The sequence below is a fragment of the Prionailurus bengalensis genome, chromosome B3, assembly GCF_016509475.1.
Source record: "Prionailurus bengalensis isolate Pbe53 chromosome B3, Fcat_Pben_1.1_paternal_pri, whole genome shotgun sequence".
Classification (NCBI taxonomy): domain Eukaryota; kingdom Metazoa; phylum Chordata; class Mammalia; order Carnivora; family Felidae; genus Prionailurus; species Prionailurus bengalensis.
This window is the reverse complement of record NC_057355.1, coordinates 41,832,378-41,857,631: the sequence shown is the minus strand read 5'-3', so window position 1 is coordinate 41,857,631 and position 25,254 is coordinate 41,832,378. Positions and strand designations below refer to the sequence as shown.

General features: G+C 40.2%; 2 protein-coding genes across 10 annotated transcripts in view; one reads left to right on the top strand and one right to left on the bottom strand.

Annotated features, from left to right (window-relative positions):
• Positions 1–25,254, top strand: part of APH1B (aph-1 homolog B, gamma-secretase subunit) — an 83,317-nt gene that overhangs the window by 36,977 nt on the left and 21,086 nt on the right. For 2 of the 4 annotated variants that reach the window (XM_043555234.1, XM_043555235.1), the window contains exon 6: positions 1,922–2,116. In XM_043555234.1, the coding sequence (XP_043411169.1) occupies positions 1,922–2,089 (168 nt within the window). In that variant the 3' untranslated portion in view covers positions 2,090–2,116. Of the gene's footprint in view, positions 1–1,921; positions 5,476–25,254 lie in introns of those variants that run through there. The other 2 variants (XM_043555236.1, XM_043555233.1) reach the window with 1 other exon arrangement.
• Positions 22,088–25,254, bottom strand: part of CA12 (carbonic anhydrase 12) — a 51,665-nt gene continuing 48,498 nt past the window's right edge. For 4 of the 6 annotated variants that reach the window (XM_043555229.1, XM_043555232.1, XM_043555227.1 and 1 more), the window contains one exon: positions 22,088–24,665. In XM_043555229.1, the coding sequence (XP_043411164.1) occupies positions 24,593–24,665 (73 nt within the window). In that variant the 3' untranslated portion in view covers positions 22,088–24,592. The remainder of the gene's footprint in view (positions 24,666–25,254) is intronic. The other 2 variants (XM_043555230.1, XM_043555228.1) reach the window with 1 other exon arrangement.

Here is a 25,254-nt window from a genome sequence, read left to right as displayed (position 1 = left end):
GCCCCTCTCCTGCTTGCACTCTGTCTCTCTGTCTCCCAAAAATAAATAAACATTTAAAAAAATGTAAACAAAAAAAAAGTCAAGCTAATAGAAAGGTGTTGACACTTTTAATTTGCTCCTATAATACTAAGCAGCACAAACAATCTATAAATGTTCTCAGGGCTTATTCTTCTCCTTTCTCTTCTTTCTACAGTAGCTCCCTGGGTAGAGACATGGCTTTAAATACCATCTATGGGGGTGCCTGGATGGCTCAGTCAGTTGAGTATCTGACTCTTGATTTCAGCTCAGGTTATGATCCCAGGGTCATGGAATTGAGCCCCATATTGGGCTCTGCACTGGGTATGGGTCCTGCTTAAGATTCTCTCTCTCTCTCTCTCTCTCTCTCTCTCTCTCTCTCTCTCACACACACACACACACACACACACACATACACACATTCTCTCTCTGTCTCTTTTTTAGAGAGAACTCTAAAAAATAATAATAAAATAAAAATAAGTTAAAATTTTTTAAATTTTTAAACTTTATGCTTATGGACTGTGCTTTGGTATTCCTCTTTCTAGCCTAGGCCTCTCCTCTGAGCCCCATGCTCATATACCTAATGTTTACCTGACATTCCGTCCTTTGAAATCTCACAGGCATTTCACTCTTAGCGTGTCCTTATTGGACTTGATTCTTACCCATCATTTCGAGCCTGGTCTTCCTCAAGTCTTTGTCATCTCCTTAAATAGCACCATCATTTACCAAGAGCCAGAAACCTGGAAGTCATTTTGGCCTCCCCCTTTCCCTCACATTGCATCCATCAGCAAGTCCTGTCAGTTCCTACTGCCCACTCTCTCCATCTCTACTGCCACCACCCTGATTTCATCAGTCAGTGCAGAATCTTCCCAATGAGTCTCCCTGCTTTCACAATTGCCTCCTTTAATCCATTCTCTGCAGTTTTAAACACCTAAGCCAAGTCGTTCAGCCCCTCCATGTAAGCCTGTTCTGTGACCCTCTGTTGCACTGAGGATAAAATTTACACTCCTTACCCATATGCTACATAGCTGGTCCCTGCCTTCCTCTCTGATGCCTCATCTCTTGTGCTGCCTCTCCATCCCTACACATCAGTCATAGCCCTCTCTCAGGTTCTCAGCTGCCCCAAACTCTTCGCTTTACTGTCATTCCCTCCCTCAGTCTACATGAGGCTGGCGCTCTCCTCCCAACTATGTGTCTCACTTTACGTGCCACTTACTCAGGACCTCCCCTGAACAACCTCAATAGACCACCTTATTCTTACTTATCCTGGCACCATCACAATTAGAATTATTCTGTCTAGCATTCATCACAGTGTGTAATTATTTAATTCATTTATTTGTTCTTTCATTACTTGTCTCTCTTCCTAGCATATAAGCTCCAGTAGGTAGATACTTTGGTCTTCACTGTTGTGTAACAGAGTACCTCTTGGCTTTTCATCATTGTTTTTTAAATAAACTTTTGGAAGGCTCAGCAATTATGCAGCTGAAAAAGAAATGCTGTGCCCTCTTGTTCCCTTAAATACTAAAGGTTCATACTAAAGTAACTTGGACGTGTCCTACTTTCTTGCAAATATTAAGAGCCAGCTAACACAGAAATTATTATAAACTGGGCCCAGATTATATAACATGTATCTTCTCTTGGGTATTCCATTAGATGCTGACTTCTAATTACCCTCTAGGTTTGGCATTTGAATATTGCAAAGCGCACACCTATGGGTTAGCGTCTGTTGACTAGGTTAGTTCTGTTCGTCTTTGTGGAACTCCGCAATACATGACATAACATCATATGTCTGTTGAAACACACCCCAGCTGTTGAAAGTATCCTAGATTTTCCTTTATCTTTGGTTACTCTACATGTTTAATCAGCTTGCTGTTATTACCCAAACTGCTTTATTTTCCTTTTGCAGACCTTCATAAGTCCTCATTATGGAATAAATTTGGTGTCAACATATATAATTGTGGTACTCATGGGCATTTGGGCATTCTTTGTTGCTGGCGGCAGCTGCCGAAGCCTGAAACTGTGCCTCCTCTGCCAAGACAAGGACTTCCTCCTTTTCAATCAGCGTTCCAGATAACCTCTGACAACCAGCACCTGCCAAACAGTAAGCTGCATCTTTAGAGGAAGCACAACTGTGCCTTTTTCTAAAAATTCCTTTTCCTGGTGGGATTTAGAAAAAACAAAACCCTCTAGATAAATAAAATATGACTTCATGCAACAGCTCTCTGGAAGGATACAGCAGTGGATGTACACATCCTGGCTGCACATTAGAATCGAATCCCTTGGGGAAGCATAAAGAATATTGATATCTGGGCTTCACCCTCCACATATAATTGGTCTGGGCATTTGGTCATTTTTAAAAGCTTTTCCCAGGTGACTCTGATGTGCAGCCAGGTTGATAATCATCAGTGTCCAGATAGGAACTTTCTGAGAACACCATAAATGAATAAAAGTCCGATGTTTAGCCGTCTCTCAACTCAGCTTGTGCTGAGCAGGTAAATCTCTGACTGTCAGATCCTGCTTAGCCTTTGTCTTTTTAAGTTATGAAGTCACAAAACGCTAAAGGGCTCTCACCCCTGTGAACTTTTCATGTTCTTTATTATACCCTAAATTTATGAGAACATGGTAGGTTGTGCTTCTAAATGCAATAGTAAATTGCACTGACTTACTATGATAATTTAGCCAAAGTAAGCTAGTGATTAACAAGCTGCATTTTTCCTGTAGTTTTATATTCTGGATTCTGCTTTTTGAGGCATTACTTTGTTCGTGAGCGTAGATTCAGTTTCTTTACCTAAAAATCAATTATTTTCTGATTTCTGGGAAGGTATTATAAACCAAGAATTTTTGTGCAACTTCCGTAAATCTTTCCTGGGTTTAAGGCTTTTCGTGAGCTGTGCCCCGAGGCAGTCTTTACCAGCTGAGTGCTAGCAACCAGCTGGGCTAGTTGGGGTGAAGTCCATTGTTCTATCTCTGAGCAGTTCTGCAGGTTGCTGAGTGATGTGCCCTGGGACACGCTTCACTAGAGCTGGTGAAAGTTCAAAAGCATGAGGAAAACAAGCCAGTAGAATGATGTTGACACTTTAAATTTGCTCCTGTGATACTAACCAGTACTTCCTCCTCCTCACCAAGTGATGTAGTGCAGAATTAGAAATATGTCTTAAACTGCCAAATCGATGCTTTTACAGAATCCGTATAATCTTTAGAGCTGGCAAATGTCTCTGGGTTTTAGTAGCAGATACAACACTCCCTTTATAGGAATACCCAAGGTGTTCAGCTTCTGAGCAGCCCTTTTGATTTCCTTTATAAAGAGGAAATGCCAGTGAATTGTGCCTTTACTAACTAGAAATTGCTCCCAGTTAATGGCTTTTAGAGAGTGGATGGTGTGAAATGAAAATTCCCTACACATTAAAGTGATAAGCTCAATGGATCCCATATGTGCAGTAGAACACCCAAAAGAAATGGGAGCAGCAGTGAGAGAGAGCTCACCAGTCAGTGCCATGACAGATGGAAGAATTGAACAGTACTGTGATGGGAAAGAATAACGAACATGTCTAAAGTGGAAATGTGGCCAGTGTTTTGGGCTAGCCACACATCATTCCAGGGGCCAGACCTTTCACATGAACTAGATCTTTATCGGTGAAATCTCCGCCCATGTTTAAATTATGAGAATGTCTCAATCTGGGGATTCAAGAGAAATAGGATTTCTAGCAAGGCTGTAAACAGTCCCATAGCAATTACAGTTATTACCCTAAAGTTCACTTCACGACACTAATTCCGACGCTTCCACTGGAGTTTGCAGTTTTCCCCCTTTATACAAAGTTTTCCTTAGATGAAAAGAGCCACAGGAAGAGTCAAAGGCATAGAGACTGAGCAGTGAAATTTACTGTGCAGAGTTATGGGAAACAGGATACCCACTGAACTGCCCTTTATTCCTATAGGAATGTGGTGTTCTTTGATGAACAGAATAAGAAAAATACATAGTTGGTTATTAGTATTGACTTACACATCTCTTAAATGGATAGTCTGATAAAACATTTGATCTGTAAAGTATTGAAAAATCCGAGAATATTAGTCGTACACATTCCTGCCCTCTGAGGATATCCTCTGTGCTTTAGTAGTTTAATATTAAGTAAAGAAGCTGGGATATGGTACAATCTTATTTATAAAAATTTCTCAGGCCAGAGTAAAATTTTCTTTGATGCTAAGACTCTTGTCTGAGGAAATTATTTTTGACTCCCTATGAATAAAAGAACTTTGTAATCCTGATTTCCCTTAAAATGTGAGCATGGCCATAGTCAGCTTAGGCACTGTTGTCATAAATAGCCCTGATTTGCCTGATGCCAAGGACACCCAGAGGAGAGGAGAGGATAGTATTCCTCTGTTGCTGTGTATATATCGAGGTGCCTTTTTTTTTTTTTTTAACATTTGTTATCTATGGTGAGCCTTCTGAGCCCTGATAGTATTTGTAGAGGAGGTGGTATTGATATTTTATGTTTTCCTCCGCACAAAGCTTTCTCAGTTTGGAAGGAAATGTGGGTTATAGAGTTAAAGTTGACCTTGGAATATGAATATTGTTGCAGTGCTTGAATATTTTGCCATGTGATTAATAGAGATTGGTTTTGTTGCTCTCTAATAAATTTGTATTTATTTTGTATTCATTTAAGTCAGTAGTTGTAACTGCAGAAGTTTTGTTACTTCAATCCTGGCCCACCTGGCTGGTCATATAGTAAGTAGCAGTTTCTTTTAGAGCATCTAATGAAAACATGGCTGAAAGGAAGAAATGATGATAATGGCAGATTGTCTAGAAAATGGTTTTTGTTCTCAATGTTAATTTTTTATTTTAAATCACACTTCGGTGTTTGCTGAGAGTGGTAGATTCACATCAAAAATATTAGGTGTTCTTATCCATAGAGTTGGTGCAGTATAAGCAGTTGTTGACAGAAGCTTCCTCTTACCTGCTACTCCTCCCACTTCCCAGTCACCTCATACTAGCGCCAAGACAGGGATTAGCTGTCATTATGGGCCTGAGGGCTCCAGGGAGGCCAGGGTGGCGGCCTGTCTTGGGCAGCGGCAGCCTGATCCCCAGGAAGAGCTCCTTGAAGGTGCTAGCTTTCGTTAGCTAACTGTTTCTTAGGCCCTGCTATTCCTAACTCTGGGTGGACCAAGTAGGTATCACAACAAACCAATTTTAAAGTGCTTTGCTTAGAGCATTTTGTTTATGATTGCAGTGTTTACAGTTCTCATTTAATACAAGGCTTTACTTCTATTAAATTCTAGTGTTTAGAGAGGTGGGGTACTGTATGTATCATTTTATGTAAGTATGCAATATGTATCATTTTATATAAGTTACGCCGTTATGTCATGTATCCTTGTAATGTCAGGCCTTGCGTTCAGTACACAATGCAATAGACTCTTTGCAGACCTGTATTTTTCAGTGAACAATAAAAATATTGTTTGGCACTATTCATTTCCCATGTTTCCTCTTTTTGGGGTAGTGTATCCTTCAGTATGTGTTGTTACAGTTTTTGTCTCTTATAAAACTTGGCTGTATTTTCTGTTGTTTATGACTGGTCAGCTCTGAGACTTTTTAAAGAGAAATCTTTGTTACCTTAAAATTCCTAAGGCCTATTTCATTTCTGTGTGTTCAGAAACAGTTTGGTGCAGAGAAGTTCTTTGAGGTGTTCTAAACCAAGTGGAAGATTATTCTTGAAGATCCTAGAATCACCTTGAAAAATCTCCTCTAAGTAATTTTTTTAAAAAAGTTTATTTTGAGAGAGAGAGAGGGAGAGCATGAGCAGGGGAGGGACAGAGAGAGAAGGAGAGAGAGAGAATCCCAAGTAGGCTCTGCACTGTCAGCATGGAACCCGATGTGGGGCTTGAACTCACCAAACTGTGAGATCATGACCTGAGCCTAAGTTGGACACTCAACTGACTAAGCCACCCAGGCATCCATCTTTCTAAGTAATTGTAAAACAATGAATTTATAAAATAGCATGTAATAGTGGCTAAAGATGGGAATTGGTTGCCAAGAGAGTATAGTTTACTTTCTACCCAGTGACCCTGAGCAGCCTATAGAGTCCTTATGTTTTTTTCTCTCCTTGATGTGGAGGCAGGGCAGCTGAGGGGTTGAGCTTGGCTTTCACCATCAGACAGGCTGTGAAGAGAATTGTTATGGCCTGAAACGCAAACCATGTGATACCTGTTCACTCTGGTTTGAAATGAGACTGCTCAGGTTTATGTTGACTGTGTTATTCTGTGAAATAACCTCAGAGACCAAGAGCCTTTTGGTTGTAACTTGTAAGCCAGTGGAAGAGATGTACATTCTGTAGGTAACAGCCCAGATTTGTGTACAATTTTTTGGCCCCTTCCCACTGAAACTGTGGCTCTAGTTTAATTGTTTGATATTTAGTTGGAACAAGGATTTCTCTGTGACCATCCTCAACACATGAGAAACCTCCAGTGGAAAGAAGTACATATTTTATCTTCATCTCATTGAAAATGTTGAATAGAAGGAGCTACTTAACTGGCTTTTGGATTTAGTCTTAGTAAAAGAATTGGGGACTTGACACATTCTAAGGCGACTGTAATTATGAGCCCTGAGCAGGTCCTGGCTTTAAGACTCAATAATACAAGGTACATGTTGCATGAGTGTGGATCACTATAAATCTTTCTTTGATTTTGTAGTAAACCATTCTTTTTTCAGTGCTTGAGCAAAATCAGAGATGGAGTTTGTAGTGTTTAATCAGGGCCTAGCATGCACAGAACACTGTATTAGATACTTTAAAAAGATGGAAAAGAACAAGATGGTGGAGATCTTTGTTCTCTGGGAACATATAATCTCACCGCACAGATTAAAACACATAAGTATTACTTTAAGGCAACTAAAAATGTACTACCAATTATGAAATAATAACAGAATAGCTTGAGTGCATGATACTTGCAATTTTAGTGGTAGATGAAAGGCACCTAGGTAATGGATGTAGATCCAGAGGAGAAGGTGTGACTGAGGACTGAACCCTGGGAAACTCCCAGCTGAGAGGTTGGAAAGGGGAAGTGGAATTGTGCCCTGAAGGAGGGAGGAAAACCGGGAGGTGGCCTGAGAGGGGAAAGTATGTCACATACTGTTGGATAATGAGTAAGATGAGAAGTGAGAATTGATCATTGCATATGAAGAGATGGAATTTCATTGTATGGATGAACACCTAAATGGAGTGGGTTATAAATATTGGGGGATAAGGACATAGACACAGCATATTGGGTACAGACAATCATTATAATTGTAGTAGGGGAATGGGATGATAGCCTGAGGAGTATGAGGGGGCAACAGAGGGTGTCTTTCTTCCCCCCCGACCCCCATAATTTATCATTATAACAACATGTTTGTATGAAGATGGGAATTATTTAGTGGAAAGGGAAAATTGATTGATGCAGGAGATGGGGAGGATAGTTGCCAAAGCAAAGTACCTGAGGGAAGAGTAGAGTGAAATTTTTAGTATTAAATGCTTACATTGGGTAAGTCAGAATGCTTAAAATAGATGACTTCAAGCTTTTTCTTAAGAAACTAGAAAAAGAGCAAACTGAAGTTTACAAAATAAGCAGAAGAAAGGAAATAATGAAAAGAATAGCAAAAATCACATACAAAGCAGAAAAACAATGGAGAATTGAAAAAAAAATTTTTTTTAACGTTTATTTATTTTTGAGACAGCGAGAGACAAAGCATGAACGGGGGAGGGTCAGGGAGAGGGAGACACAGAATCCGAAACAGGCTCCAGGCTCTGAGCTGTCAGCACAGAGCCCGACGTGGGGCTCGAACTCACGGACCGCGAGATCATGACCTGAGCCGAAGTCGGCCGCTTAACCGACTGAGCCACCCAGGTGCCCCTGGAGAATTTCAACAAAACAAAAATCTAGCTCTTTGAGAAAATCACTACAATTGATAAAGCCCTGGCCAGATTGGTAAGGGAAAAAAAGAGGGTACAAATTATGACTATCACTACAGATCCTACATTTATTAAATAAAAATAGAATATTATAAACAACTTAATGCCAATAAATTAAAAACTTAGATTAAATGGACAAATAGCTTTAACAACTCACCGAAGAAGAAACTGAAAATCTGAATAATTCTTCAGACTATGATAATTATTTATTAAACCTGCACACCATATATTGAGTAACAGGAACTGAAATAGGCTTTTAGTGTAAATTTTAATCTGAGCAGAAGTTGGATTGTAGTAAATGTTTGTTGCAGCTCTAAGTACCAGAGGCTTCAGATTCCTCTAGTGTCCTGTTTTGGTCTCTCCTCTTGACTTTGGGCTTCTCTATATGCTCCTTGTCAAAGAAAGTCTAAGTCTTACAGCTCTTTCAGCTATAATCCACTGTTATTATGTTGGAAACCTATTGATGTGACAGTAAAAGACTTAAGAGAAAGAAGGTGTCCTATAATCTTAAGATTAAATTTCAATTTTGTAGTGGGCCTGCATCCTTAAACTAAGCATCTTTTAACTTTTTACCCCCCTGGTTAAGACAGGAAAGCCAAAGAGGGCTAGAGTGGGAGGAATGCCTTCCCCCAGGTAGGATAAGGCTCTTATAAGGTCTTTTTCTGTGGAGAGTAAGTCTTTGTTATGGATAACACTGGGCATAATTTACAATATTTGCTCTTACCCTTTCCCTGCCTGAGCCATAGGGGATGGACCATGAGATTGTGGTCATGTTCCTAGAGGTAAAACCTAGAAAAATGTGAGCCTCTTAAGACTGTGTGCTAGTCTTAGGGATTTCTCACTGTTAGGCTACTACACACTCAGACTGCAGCAGTTTGTTAAAATTAGCCTGTAAGTGTCCCTATCTATTTATGACTCTGGTGGCTTCTGCCCTAGGTAAGCAAATCTCAGTTGTGACTCTGCAGATTCCCCTGTCTTTCAAGATTTCAGGGCGGTGGCGTGTCCTGAGACTCAGTTCTCTCAGAAGTGCAAAGCATTATTGATTGTTAATTGGTTGAGTGTTTTCTTGTTGTAAGGATGGGAGCGACAACTTCCAAACTTTTTACTTATTGGAGCTAACCAGAATTCCCCTGTCTCTATTAAAGAAATTGAATTTGTAGGGTGCCTGGGTGGCGCAGTCAGTTAAGCGTCCGACTTCAGCCAGGTCACGATCTCGCAGTCCGTGAGTTCGAGCCCCGCGTCAGGCTCTGGGCTGATGGCTCGGAGCCTGGAGCCTGTTTCCGATTCTGTGTCTCCCTCTCTCTGCCCCTCCCCCGTTCATGCTCTGTCTCTCTCTGTCCCAAAAAAAAAAAAAAAAAAAAAAAAAACAACGTTGAAAGAAATTGAATTTGTAGTTTTCATGAGGGCAATTCCTAGAAGGCTTCATTGGAGAATTCTACCACACAGAAAGAAAAAAGGAGAAGGAAACAATACTGATTCTACACAAACTGTTCTACAAAATAGAAGGATGGCACACTGTCCAGTTCATTCTATGAGCATTACCAATGATAACAAGACCAGACAAAGATATTATAAAGGAAAACAAAAATAAAAGCTACAGATCAGTATCATGTATAAACATGTAAAAATCTTCAACAGTCTTTTGGCAAATTGAATCCAGTAATATATAAAAGATAAAATGCATGTGACCAAATGGAGTTTATCCCAATAATAAAAAATTAGTTTAACATATAAATACCATTCAGTTCACCATGTTAACAGACTAAAACAAACAAACATGATCATATCAGCAGATCCAAAAAAGCTTTTGACAAAATCTAAATTCCATTTTTTTAAATTAAACAACTCTCAGCAAACTAGGAATAGAAAGGGATTTCTCTGACCTGAAAAGAAGACATCTATGTAAAACCTGTGTCTAAGGCCATGCCTAATGATAAAGTACTGAATGCTGTCTCCACTAAGATTGAAAACAAGGCAAGAATGTCCACATTCACCACTTTGATTCAACATTGTACTGGAGGTACAAAAAGACAAAAGGAAATAAGTCATCGATCAAACAGGAAGAAATGAAATTTTCTTTTTTCAGATAATATGAATTACTAGTGTAGAAAATCCTAAGGAAGCTACAGAAAGGTGATTTAGTGAACTTAGTGAACTAATTCACTAATTCAACTAATTAGTGAACTTAGTAGGGTCATAGGATATAAGACCAACATAGAAAAATCAATCATGTTTCTCTATACAAGCAGCAAACAATTGGAAATTGAAATTGGTTGGCTCTCTAGTTTGCTTCTCAAACTGTAGTGAAGGGCCATTTAAAAAAAACCTTCTAATTCATTGCAGATCAATACTTTTGTAAAATACAACAAAAATGAATTATTATAAAAATGTAATAAAACATTCAAATTACAAACCCAAAATTGTTGTTGTTAGAGTCAACAGATACAAAATTACATTCAGTAAATAAACCAAAGCAAACATAGAGGAAAAAAAGAAGTACAAAAATGTATACGTTTTATTGACCATGTGCTTATAGGCAGTTAATATGGAACCAATATTATACTCAAAACTTTCTGTTCTATAATAACTGAACAAAATGTCATAATGAAAAGGATATTCTCCATGTTGAATGCCTATTTAACACACCATGAAGCTTTTTTATGTGATAAATAATCTTGTATCCTGTTTCTTAATTTACCTAGTCTATTCAAAGAATAAAGCATATTTGTAGTATTTCTGTGTTTATCATACTAGTTACCAAAATATACCACAAATCTACAGTAGAAGATTCAGGAGCAGGCCAATGTGTATATGAAAATCTAGTATATAATAAAATCAGCATTTTAAATTAACAGGGGAAGAATCAGCTATTCAATAATTGGGCTATTTAATAATTTGATTATATTCGGGGGGAAAATGTACAGCCAGGTCTTTCACTTTTACTGTAAAACAAAATCTAAACATTAAAAATTCAAATGCAAGAAGTAAAACTATAGAAGAACTAGAAAAAAATTAGACTACAGTTGATCCTTGAAAAATGTGGGGGGGTAGTGGTGTTGACTCCCCTGCCCCCTGCATGCAGTTGAAAAATCTGTGCATGACTTTTGACTCCCTAAAAACTCAACTACCACTAGCCTTACTGTTGACTGGAAGCCTTACTGATGACATAAATAGCCAATTATCACATTGTGTGTGTTATATGTATTACATACTGTTTTCTTAAAGTAAGCTACAGAAAAGAAAATGTTATTCAAAAATTATAAGAGAATGGGAATGCAAGCTGGTGCAGCCACTCTGGAAAACTGTATGGAGGTTCCTCAAAAAACTAAAAACAGAACTACCCTACAACCCAGCAATTGCACTACCAGGCATTTATCCACAGGATACAGGTGTGCTGTTTTGAAGGGACACATGCACCCCCATGTTTATAGCAGCACTATCAACAATAGCCAAAGTATGGAAAGAGCCCAAATGTCCATCGATGGATGAATGGATAAAGAAGATGTGGTATATATATATACAATGGAGTATATTACTCGACAATCAGAACGAATGAAATCTTGCCATTTGCAACTGCATGGATGGAATTGGAGGGTATTAGGCTAAGTGAAATTAGAGAAAGGCAAAAATCATATGCCTTCACTCATATGAGGACTTTAAGAGACAAAATAGATGAACATAAGGAAAGGGAAACAAAAATAATATAAAAACAGGGAGGGGGACAAAACAGAAGAGACTCATAAATATGGAGAACAAACTGAGGGTTACTGGAAGGGTGTGGGAGGGAGGATGGGCTAAATGGGTAAGGGGAATTAAGGAATCTATTTCTGAAATCATTGTTGCACTATATGCTAACTAATTTGGATGTAAATTTTAAAAAATAAAAAAATAAAATTGAAAAAAATTATAAGAGAAAATACATTTATAGTACTGTACCGTATTAACATTGTAAGTTTACGTCATCTGTTTACAAGATGAATTGTCAGTACCTACATCAATATTGCCTTAAATGATACAAAACACTGTAAATGTTATATGTATTACTAACACTAGACATCAAAAATGAAAAGATAATGTGAAAAAGAAATTCATATTTATTTACAGGTATAAGAACTCATGCATTGAGAAGCAGCAATATGATTGCTTTATGGTAACCATATTTTTATGTAATCAATAAGATTGTTTCATGGTAGCCTAGCCTACACTCTGATGAATTAATTGTTATAAGATTATTATGGCTTACAGTATTACAGTCATTCATAATACAGTATTGGAAATATTGTTGCTAAAAAAAAAACGCTTGTGATGATAGGCTGATATGCAGTTTCTCTAATTATAAGAAGCATACTGTAATTCCTGAAAGCAAAATTATAAAACAAAACTAACACATTATTAACTTTATGTTAAATATCACTCACCTTATGCCTATGTGAGGATAGGCTCTCCACTCCCATACAGGTTACACATGCAGTGTTCTATATGATGAACACTTAGGTGATGATGGTAATGGTGACACAAAATGTCTCACACAATTATTGTACAGTTGTTAGATTTTCATATGAAGACACTCACATATATACATAACACGTAAGTTTGTTGGCTGTACAGCATGATTGATTATTAAGTGGAAGTGAATCATTGTAAAGGTCTTCATCCTCGTCATCTTCACAGGATTGGTCTTGCTATCTCAGGGCTGGCAGAAGTGGAAGAGGTCAAAGGGGAGGCAGGAGAGGCAGGCACACTCAGTGTAACTTTATGGAAATACATCGCAATTTCTGACTTTTTGTATTTTCATTTCTCTAAAAATGTTTCTATCCAGTATCAATTGTTTTTCCACCGTTTGTTTCAGTGCCTGTATCGTAGAAGGGTCCATGTTGTAGAAGTCACAAGCAGTCTTGAATAATCAGAACCCTTCTGCTAGATTGTCTAACATCCACTTGTTCTCTGGCTTCTGTGACTCCTTCTTTGTCTCCTTCCTCATCATCTGGCACTATTTCCAAAGCATTCATTTCCATCAAGTTGTCTTCTGTTCATTTTTCTGGTGTGGTGTCTATTAGCTCTTGAATTTCTCTAAGATCCTTGAAACTCTCACCCTCCACCTTTTTTTTGCTATATATAATCTCTAGGACTGGCCCTGTTGTAAATCCTTTGAAGTCATGTTTAACATCTGAGCACAGCTTTCTCCAGCAGGAATTTATTGTTCCTGGCTTGATGCTTTCATGGCTTTTTCTATAACAATGATTGAATCTTCGATGATGTGATCCTTCCAGACTTTCATAATGTTTTCCCTTTCAGGGTTCTTTTCCATAGTGTTGACAGTCCTTTCCATAGAGTATTATGTATAATGAACCCTAAAGGTCTTAATGACCCCCTGATCTAGAGACTGAATTAGAGATAATTGTGTTTGTGGGTAAGTAAACCACTTTGATGCCTTCTGTGTTGAGCTCATGGAGTTCTGGGTGAGTAGGGACATTGTCCAGTATCATAAGAACTTTAAAAGGCAGTCACTTACTAGAGATCCTGTCTGGTTCAGTAGGAACAGCATGCAGTTCTTGATCTTGGGGTGGTGAGTTCAAGCCCCACATTGGGTGTAGAGATTACAAAAAAAAATAAACATTAAAAAAAAAAAAAAAGCCTGGCTGTCACTTACTGGCAAGGTACTCCCTAACTTCAGGAACATTGATGGAACTAATCCAGAAAAAGAGTTCTGTTGTCCTCTTGTCGTATAACCAAAAGATTGGCACCTGGTCTTTTTTTCCCTTCAAGGCTCTGAGCTGAGTAGCATTACAGATAAGGACAACCCTGACTGCATCTGCACAGAACAGTAGAGGTAGCCTATTCCTTCCTGCCTTAAATCCTGTTGCTTAATTCTTTATTAAGAAATGTCCTTTGTGGCTTTTTCTTCCCCCCTAGAATAGGGCACTTTTGTCTGTATTAAAAACCTGTTCAGGCAGATAATTCTTTTTTCAACAGTGATTTTCTTAACGGTGACTAGGAGCTCATCTGTTGCCTCTTGGTTGGCAGAAGCTGTTTCTCTTGTTATCTTGACACTTTTTAAGCCAAACCTCTTTCTAAAAGTATCAAACCACTCTGCTGGCATTAAATTTTCCAGCTTTCGATCCTTCACCTTCCTTTTGCTCTGAGTTGTCACATAATCACTTTTCTTTTTCTCAAATCATGATTAGAGTATATAGGAATGCCTTTCTGATAGCAAGCCTGCACTCACATTAAGGGTGCATTTTCAGTACAAGATAAAGGTGTTTTGCAAAAAAGTGCAAGATTTTTTGCACCTGCTGGCATAGCTGCAGTGACAGCTTTGTGAATTTTGGTTTTGTTGTTGTTGTTGTTTCCCACAATGGTCCTTACACTGGATTAATTTGCCTTGAAAAAGCAGGCAACCGCAGCTGCAGACCTCAAAGTATGGTGCAATTCCACTTTTTCTTGTAACGTCATGACTTCTTTTTCTTGGCAATGTTTCCAGCATTATTTAGTGGTACTTCAGAAGGGTCCTGTAGTGGTATTCCAGGTTTATAGTATTGCACTAAACATAATGAAAACTATGTGAGACCTGAGAGAGATCACTTTTTACTGTGATACGCAAAAATACTGGAGAGGTAAATTGGTCATGCAGAGACGATTAGCGTCACACAGCGTTTTAAGCAGATGCTTGCAATGCTTGAGTCCACCTCAATAGCAACAGGAGGTGGCTGTGAACTATTACAGTAGTACGTATGGATTGCAGTTAATTTTATGCAGTTAAGATTTAATGCTGCATTTTTGTGTGTTTACATTTCTCCTGACTAATGGCGCCATGTAGGTAAACTTTAACTTTTTATGATAGATTTGTGTATTTTTCATGGAAATAAATGATAAAGTAGACCATTATCTACATCTTTTGTATGCATGACATACCTAACATTTTCTTAATTTTTTTTATATTTCTAGGCTATGCAGTTGTCTAAGTTTTTTTTAATTGTTGCAAGTCTCCAAAATTTTTTCAGTAAATTTATGGAAAAAAATCTGCCTGTAAGTGGACCAGCACAGTTCAAACTTGTGCTGTTCACGGGTTAACTGTGGTTTCATAATCTTAAGGTAGATAGAGTATTTCTCAGCACTTTACTATAAATCACAAAGGGGGAAAAATGGATGGATTTAACTGCATAAAATTTAAAACAGCAAAAGATACCCTGAAGAAGAAGACTGGGAGAAATATCTTTGGCATATATTACAAAGAATTGCCACCTATAATATATAAGAAGCTTCTATAAATAAAAAGATGACTGATTTAGTGAAGTGATCAAAGGAGGTCAACAGATAATTCACAGTATGTAAATGTAATAGCCAACAAACATAAGATAAAATGCTAAACTATTAATAATAAAAAAAATATAACACAATTTTTAGATTTATCAGATTGTCAAAGGTGAAAAAGATTGATAATATCAAGGGTGGTTGAACATATGGTGGAAACAGCATGTTGTGAGATAGCAAATTAGTACAACCTTTTGGGTGGTAATTTAGCAAAATTTATTGTATCTATAAAATGTTGAGATATGCATATTTTGAGCCAGCAGTTCCTTTTCTGGGAATTTATCCTATTAAAATATATCCAAGTGCAAAAGGATCTTGCATTAGTACTGGAAGGTAAGGAATTTGCAATGTCTGTCAGTACAGCTTTGCCTCAAGGAGCAGAATACTTTATAGCCATTAAAAAGAATGAGGATGTTCTTTGTTTTATTAGGAAACAAAAGCAAGGTATAGACCATTCTTCCATTCAACACATATTTCTTAGGCTAGGCATTGTGCTAGATGCTAAGAATACAAGAGTGAAAGTAGACAGGTATGATCCTAGCCCTTGTAAAGCATGCAATATGTATCCTATTAGTCCATTTTATTAAAAATTTAAAATAAATATTAAAATATGCACATGCTTACATAAAAGCCAGAAAGATAAAACTAAATTACTAGCAATTTTTATTTTAGGAGTTAGGATTATGGGGGACTTTTGGCTTTATACATGTATTATTTGTATTTTTTAATTAGCATATATTGTTTGTGTAATCAGACAAAATGATAAGCCCTTTCATGATTTTTGTTGTCCTTATTAGAAAGTGGGTATCATTCGAGGCCTTTCACAATCTGATCCCAACCACCTTTTCCCTATCTTTGTTTCTCAGATGTTCTCAAACACATCCCTGAGAGCTCTTATTATCCACTGTGGACTTTCACACCTCCATCTTTTTGCTTTTGTTTTCAGTTTCAACCAGAAAGCATCCTATTCCTCCTTCAAGGTCCTGCTCAAATTTTACCCTTTGTGAAGTCCTTCCTGGTTAGACTCAAAACAAATGGCTTTCTCCACTGTTATCCTTCAGCATGTATTTTCTTAAATCAAGGAATAATTTACATATGATAAAATGCACAGATTTAGAGTATACAATTGGATGAGTTTTGACAAACGGATACACCTATTTGGTAAACACCACATCTATCAAGATATGGAACATTGCCTTTCCCCAGGTGGTTTCCTCATGCTCCTTTCTAGTCTATTCACCCCACCTTCCACAGAGGTAATTGCCAGTTACAACTTCTATCGCCATAGATTAGTTTCACTTGTTTTGAACTTCATATAAATGGAATAACACTAAATGTACTCTTTTGTGTCTGACTTCTTTCATCCAACATAATTTTCTGAAACTGATCCCTGTTTTTGTGTATATCAGTAATTTACAACTTTTTGCTAAATACCATTCCATCTTTTGGATATACAATTTGTTTATCCATTCTTCTGTTGATAGGTACATAGTATTCTTTTCATATTACTCTTCTGTATATTATGTTTAGTGTTTTCTGCTTGCTTCCCCAGAAGAGACTGTGATACCAATTATCACTGAATATAGGAACTCTATCTAAATCATGTTTGAATCTCCATCACTTAATCTATGCTTAGCAGACAGTAGTTATTCATTAAATTTTTGCTTTTGAATAAGGAGGTGTGAGAAAGGAAGGCAGTTGGAAATTACTTTGAATGATAGAGGAGAGATCAAGGAAAATGCTGTTCTGACAAAATGTGTGAGGTTTTCCACACCAAGCAATTCTACAGTTCTCAGTGGACACTGTGTACATGTTCTATAATTTAACTCATTTCTAACTAACTCCCCAGACCCACAGGTTAAAGGCTCAATCCCACAAGACTGCCCCCACTTCAAACACCAGTTTGTCTGACACCAGTTTGTCCCAGATTGTCACTTGTACTTCTGACCAGGTATAAGTTGTAAGTTTCCATGGCTCCCTTCTCAGGTCTGACAATTTGCTGGAACAGCTCACAAAACTCAGGGAAACATTTACTTATATTGACTGCCTTATTATAAAGGATATTACAAAGAATACAGATGAACAGCCAGATAGAGAGGTACATAGGTCAAGGTATGGGGAAGGGGCACAGAGCTTCCGTGTCCTCACTGGGTGTACCACCTTCCCAGCACCTCCAGGTGTTGGAAGCTCTCTGCACCCCATGGTTTAGAGTTTCTGTGGTCCCATTATATAGGTATGATTGATTAAGTCATTGGCTATTGGTGATTGAACTCAATTCCCAGTACTCCCCTGGAGGTCAGAGGATAGGGCTGAAAGTTCCAACCTTCTAATCACATGGCTGGTTCCTCCGGCAACCAGCATCCCATCCTCCAAGCATCACCTCTTTAGCATAAATTTAGGTATGGCTTAAAGGGACTTATTATGAATAACATTTGGGATCTCTGTACCAGGAACTGGGAACAAAGACCAAACACATATTTATTATTATATTACAGTATCACAGGAGATTAATCCAGATTTCACCCAGTGGCTAAGAGAAGGTGATAAGCTCCAAAGCATGCTTGTCCAACTCCATGAAAGATTGTACGTTATTTAGGAAAATTTTTTTCTTAATTTTTTAAAATGTTTATTTTTGAGATAGTGACAGAGCATAAGCAGGGGAGGGCAGAGAAAGAGAGGGAGACAGAGAAGCCAAAGCAGGCTCAAGGCTCTGCACTGTCAGCACAGAGCCGGACACGGGGCTCAAAACCACGAACCATGAGATCACGACCTGAGCCAAAGTTGGACACTTAACCGGCTGAACCACCCAGGCGTCCCAGGAAAACTTTTCAAATGGTTATGTGTTGGGTGGCTGGGAAGGAAGGAAACTAAGGTGCATGAGATCTCTTGTTGGATGTCTAGGTATCTTGGGAAACTAGTTTCGGCAGACGAATGAACTGGTTATATTACCTGACTCACCAGGAGAGTCTTTGCTTCTTGTAGAGAAGGTAGTAGACCCTGTCATCACTGATACAAAGTTCCTATAGAGGTCTGCATCTGTCCTTGAACCTGTAGCCCTGTGTTTGTTGTCTTCATTGCAGGCAATTAAAAGTTAATATTTGATACTAGTGAACTCAAGCAGAAACAATGACTTTGACTTCCAGTATCAAGAGGTCATAGCTGGTCATGTGAATAGAGAGCATACTTCTTTCTGGGCTCCCACCCACAGGGTGGGTCCCAGGGAAGGTGCCAGTCCTGGGCAGGCTTCTTCTAGATGGACCAGGAGGATAAGCTCTCAATGGAAACTCCAGGACAGGGCAGGGTGTCATTTGGCTGTGTGTGGGCGCACATTTAAAGTGTAAAATTTGACCAGTCTTGACCTATGCGGATAAACTATCACCACAAACAGGATAATGAACGTATCCATCACCTCATCAGTTTCTGGTACCCCTTTGTAATCCCTTCATCCCCCACCTTCCACCCCCACCTCATCCCTAGGCAACAACTGATCTGCTATCACTATAGTTTATATTGTACTTTTTAGAATTTTATACAAATGGAATTAAAGTGTGTGTGTGTGTGTGTGTGTGTGTGTGTGTGCATGTGCACACATGTGTATTTATTCCTTCTCTCCAGTTCAGCCGTCAGATAGAGAAAGTTCAATGAATGCATCCTTGGGACACATTTGGTTTGCAGAAGTAAGAGGTGAGGGTTACATCCCAGGAGCTGTGCTGACTCCTTTTTCGACTTGCAGTTGGCAACCTTTGGACCGACTTTTCCTGAACAGAGGCCAGGGGTTAATATGACCAAGCAGAGTGGAGGCAGGAGGTGGTTGTTGACTTTCCAGAAATTGTTGGCACAAATGCCTTTATTTCCTTTAGCCTTTGGGGCTTTATGAGGTTGTGGCATGATTGAGATAAGCATAGTACGTTCTATTATAAGAAGGTGTTTTCATGTCACTGGAGCTGCGAAGGGCAGACCGTACTGTCACTGCAGATCCTAGAGCCGCAGGAGCTGTGTCAACTTAGCCCAGAGCAAGAGCCCTGGTTTGGTTTCCTACTTACAAGGGCAGTGTGTCCTCTTTCCCTGGGTTGTGAGATAATGGAGTGAAGGTACGTTCAGTCTAGGATATACAGGTGGGAGACTTATTGAAACCTCCCTGGTTGACCTGCAGTCATAACAATATGCTGACCTGGTTGCAATGATTTGTTTATGGTGAATAATTCTATTACAAGGAACTGTGGCCCTTATCCCTACCCATTCAATATAAAATGAAAAGGCACAGGTAGAGCATGGGGCCCCTCCTCTCCAGCACTGTCTGGGCCTTATGCCTTCTCTCCCACCCTCTCGTAGTGGAGTCTGAGCCAGATGACCATAGAGGATCATGCACTCCTGCCAGGCTGTGTACAATGTGGACATAGATGGCAATGCCAGAATGTGCGGTGGGCACCTCTGCTTCCCAGCAGGCCTCTCCAGAGGTCTCCTTTCCTCTTGTCTCAAGACTTCTCCCCACACCTGAATGGAAGGCAACTTACAGCCCCTTCCAATATGAGGGGCCAGGCCCAGCTGACAGTTCAAGGAACTCAGGTTTCAGGCATTTGCTGTCTTCAGGCTGGCCAGGACTGGAAGAGTGGAGACAAAGCAGCAATGTTGGGACTCTGAGATCAGGAAGAGGATGTTGTCAGGGAGGTGGGGGGGGCGGGGGTGGGAAGAGGGGAGTTAGCACCTGGCACTTGGCCAGGGAAATGCAGCAAGGTCCCCTAACAGGTTAACCAGGCATCCTTGTGCCTTTAGCTCAAACTCCTGCAAAGTCACCAGGATGCCCTAGATCGAGTTGCTACTGAGCACCTGGACCCCAGGGCCTGGCCAGGGGACATTGCCAGGGTGAGAAGGGCTGAGAGCCCCCATGGAGCTACAAGAAGAGGTGTAAGGGAAAGGAGATCTATGCCTAAGGTCTGCTGCTCTGTTCACCTTGTCCTGATTTTTCTGTCTGCCCTCTTTTCTTCTGTCGTCCATATCCACCCACCTGGATTCCCCATTTTCTATCTCTCATCCCCCATCCCTTGCCCCTCAAAACTTTGTTCTTAGGTTGATTTTGCATGAAAGTTCTCTAGGTTTAACTCTCACAAAGGGTATGTCCCAGGAGGTGAGCAGTCCATATCTGCACGGTGGTTGTGCTGGCCTCTGGCCATATGTGGCTACTGAGCACTTAGGATGTGTCTAATGAAACTGAGAAAAAACTTGATGTATTTTCCTTTTTTTTTTTTTTAATGTGTATTTTTGAGAGAGAGAAAGAGAACAAGTGGAGGAGGGAGAGAGGGGAACAGAGGATCTGAAGCTGGCTCTGTGCTGACAGCAGAGAGCCTGATGCAGGACTTGAACTCTCAAACCATGAGATGACCTTAGCCAAAGACACTTAACCAGCTGAGCCACCGAGGTGCCCCTGATTTATTTTACTTTAATCACTTTAAATTTAAAAGCTGATAATTGATTCAGTTATTTGGAAAACTTTTAAGTGTGTTTGGAGCAACTCCTGGCATGTGAATCTGCTTTTTCAACTGTAAATTTGTCAAATCTAAATACAGATCAAATATTTTCAATGAAAGTTCAGCATCTGAATCAAGATGTGCTATAAATGTAAAAATACACACTAGGTTTCAAAGACTTACTACAGGAAAAAAGAATGAAAATACCTCATATCAAAATATTGATTACAAAGTGTAGTGTTTTGGACCCACTTTTTTCCTTTTGGGAGGTGTGGCTACTGTGAATGTTCATGTGTCTTGCATTATGTTGTCTTGTATTCTGTTGGGCTTTGTGCTCCAGAATGTCCATATAGCTGGATTTACAAGAGGAGGTAATGGCCAACCTGAAGAAGGACTTGAGTGTCACCTGGCATCCCATGGCTCTCACCACCTCACATCCCTGATCATCACCCCTGATGAATCTTGAGTTCAGGGAATGGGGAGAGAGGCTATGGAGAGACGACGGAGATGATTTTTGTTGCTCGCCCCAGCCTCCCCTCCCGTCGCCCCAGCCCCAGTGGGAATGAGAGTCACAGGCACTCTGTGTATGCCTCGCTTCACCTGTCCTCACCCCAGAAGGATGCTAAAGGGGGCAAACTGAAGAATCCCTGTCTTCTGACCAAGAGACCATCAGAACCTGGAGGGGTTTATAGTGTTTCTCTTCTAAAGCTGGGTCCACTGTTTTATCACCTACTGAAGCAAAATTACCCTTGGACAGTTCATCTATTTCCATCCTTGGGCAACTAAAGTGAAGACTGGAAGCTTTTCTAAATAACTCAAACAATTTTGTAACCGGTACAAGACTGCCTCTTTTAGCAAACCAGAATATGAAATCTGGAATTAGATAAAAATTATATGGAAGGCGATAGCATGTTTTGAAAAAAAAAATCCAAAATAGGTAGCAGGCAAGCTAAAGCGGCTACCAACCTACTAAGTGCAGTAGCTACTAAGACCCATTCTCTATATTTATGTCATTTTGGTTAGGAATGCCTCCCTCTTTCCATCCATCTGTTCAAATGTGACGTATTCTTTAAGGCACAGCTCAGATACCCGCTTCTCTCTGAGCGTTTCCCTGATTATTCTAAACTTCCCAGCTGTACTCCCTAAGCAGCTGTGTGATCCTAGGACTTTACTGCACATACCATAGGCCTCCTTCCTCAGTAAAATGATTAAATGCATCGGTGTATTTTCCTTTGGAGCCGGGTTCTAAGACCTGGATGCAGGTGACATCATTATGATCAGTTACATGTCACCATAGACCAGGAACTACAAAGTGCTTTGCCAACAGTAATGCTTAGCCTCACCTCCAAAAAATCAGCCTGATGTGAAAAACATTTTATTTATAATTTCTCATATTTATAGTTTAGGTCTTCATTACAATCATTCTTACAATAAATACAGAAGTGCTAAACGTCATCATCACAGTGGCCCATGATCCATCCATGGCACAGGAATGGAGGGGTGCTGCAGACCCCACTGCTCCCCAGCAGTGCTCAGGAGGACTTCAGAGAGTTTAGCAAAGGGGAGAAGAATCTAAGGTCTGAACTTGAAATAGGATTAATAGTCAATGTAGCAAAATTCTAGAATGTCTATTAAGGAAACAAGTATAAGTTACTGTTTTTACCAGATGGCACTAAAGAAACAGAATACAGAAACTCAGGTTATCCGTTGGTGAAGCAAAGAAGCCAGGGCCTTCCGTGTGTCCCTTTCCAGTCTGTGCCTGGTTTTTGTGATCCCTGCCTGCTGTGCACCCAGCACAGCACCGGGGCCCTCCACCAGGTGCATGGGAGACAGAGGAGCATCACACACCACAGTCTGGGTTCCTGTAGTGGCCACTGGTGTCAGTGGAAGGAGGGAGAATCTGAAGAAAGGCTTCCCAATTCCAAAGCTGCTGGGTCCTCAGAGGTCCCATAATGATTCACATGGAAGTTGACAGTGTTGATTCTTGGAGCCTTCTGCCTGCCTCCCTAGCGTTGCTTTATCTCAGCCACAGGGCAGGAAAAATGCCAGTTTTCATGGCTCAGTAGATCTCCCTTTCGTTGAGCAGCTGTCATGCCAGGCATGATGATCTCTTAGTTCTCTTACAAAATGTGTTCATAAAAGGTATAGAGAGACATTCCCATGGCTCTGGAGTGGTTTATGTTGGTTTCTGATAGACAACTTTGGGCCAAGGCCAAGAAAGCATCCCCTAAGTCACATTTCTGTCATGAGGGCTGTCCCTACTGTCATTTGATCAGCATCAGGCATGCTAATGGCAAGGTTGGGATGCTGCCCCAGGCTCCAAAGCTGTCAGAGTTCTCATCCACACACATCTGAGTGTCCATTAGGTCTTTCATAACTTTGTTTAGCAAACTAGCTACAAAGCCACGGGGCTTGCCATCGCTACAAAAAGTCATGACAGTAGAAAAGGGAAAAGACGTCTCAGAGTCAGAGAGAGGAGTAGAAGGAAAAAGATGTTATAAAGAAATCTGTGCTTTGATAGGACATTCCATGCTGTCAAAATGAGACCAGGAATCAGAAAGCTGTCTGTGAACTGCAAGGTGCTGGCCATGAGAGGTTGGTGCTGGAAGCTCCTTCTCAGTCATGGAACTAACTGATCTCCATGGGGCTCTTACATCTAGGAAAGAGTTAAGTCTTTTCAGAAACTGCGACTTGAGTGGAAGACCATGAAGAATCTTTGTAATATTCCATTATTATTGGTCCCTAAATACCGTGGTGCCCCCACCCTGCACAGATAACTTCCTGCTTTCATAGCTCGAAAACAGATTTTAACCAAGCCCCCCCCCCGATTTTAACTCAATATCCCCCAAGTCAGAGAAGTAAGAAGTCCCCATTCCATCCAGCTAGGCACTAGAGATACCACAGAAGTGGCAGAAATGAAATTTGGGCAAACGAGATGAAGCTCTTCAATTGTTCTGCATCTGCCTGTTTCCTGTAGAGTCAAAAGCAGTTTGGGTCATCTCAGAACTCATGTCTAGGAGAGAGAAAGCAACAACACATTTTCAAGGAATAGCCTAATCATGTATAAAGTGTGTGGAGTACAAAGCATAACTGCCCCACTGACAGGAGTCTGGGCTTGACCTTAATATTCTGTCCTTCTCACACTTACGGCTTGACAGACAACTTCTGACTCCAAAGTGAGGTTCCTCCAGACCTTAGGGGTCTTCTCATTCTCTCCCTCTCAGGTCCCTTCACTACATTTGAACCAAAGTACAGGACTTTGGAAATGCCTCTACTGTGTTTCAAAGAATCTCTCTTGTTTTCTTTTGTCTCTGATACCTTGACCCTTCCTGAATCATTCTTCCTTCCAATTGTAAGGTCAGACCAAAGCTTTTGTCATAGCAGGAGGAAATCAGAGGAGAATAACAACCCCTTCCCTGAGGAAAGAAACTGAGTCTCAAAAGCAAATCCTAAGCAGAGAGTGCACATCCAGGTCTGAAAGCTTCGACAAGAAGCAGGATTTCCAGGATCCTTGAAATCACACTCAGGTGAATCCCTGGGTCAGAATGTTTTACAGTCACTAACAGCCCCCAGTGAGTGACCTGGCTTGTGCCCCCAGAAATCCAGACAACTTAATGGTCCATACAGCTGGAGCAGACTCAGAGTTTCTGCCTCCTTGGTGAGTTATTCCCATCCATGCATCGCACTGGCCGGTGGCCGTGGCATCAGGATGGCAGGGCACCCACCGAGAAGCGCCCCCATGGGTCTGGAGTGTTTGTGGGTTGAGCGTCAGAGAACCTCAGGTATTTCAAGTGTCTAGGGAGCCACATTGTGTAGTGTCCAAACCAGAGTCCTTCCTTGGACGTGCCTGGGAGTTCTGGGGCCTCAGGCATGAGCTTCGGTCTCCTTCTTGATGGCCGGTTTGTAAATGACTCCTTTGTTGTCACCTTTTTTGCTACTGGAACAGGAAGAACACATATTTAGTCTCAGTTAAAGAGAAGAGACAGGCAGAGAGTAGCCTGACTCAGCTATGAAATAAGATGAACTTTAGGGGTCAGATTCCTTTCTTAGGGACCTTTCCCCAGTTCTGTCACTCTTGGGAGGAATGCCCCCAAATAAAGCATCAACCAAAAAGGAAACTCATCTGAAGAGCTTGTTTAAATGTAGACTTTTTTTGAGCCCAACCATCAGAGACTGATTCAGTCTGGAGTGGGGCCCAGGAATCTGCAACTGTTCTCTTTTAACAGCTGACAATACTAGACCTGCATTTTGAAGAAGGTCTCATGACTACCCTGACTTCAAACCTTTGATTGTGTGTAACAAAGCTCCTGGAAACTTTTGTTACAAATGCCAGAAGAAATAGATTTTATAAAAACCAAACATGACAATAAAAACATGAGCAAAGGGCATTAATAGCTAATGTGAGTGATGAATCAAGTTTTCCTTCTTTTTTCTTTTGGGGTTCAGAGAAGAAAAATCAGATTTAGAATGGAGACAGCCTTGCAGCCTGTATTTAGCCAAATGGGGCCTCCCGCGCCCCAGTCGAG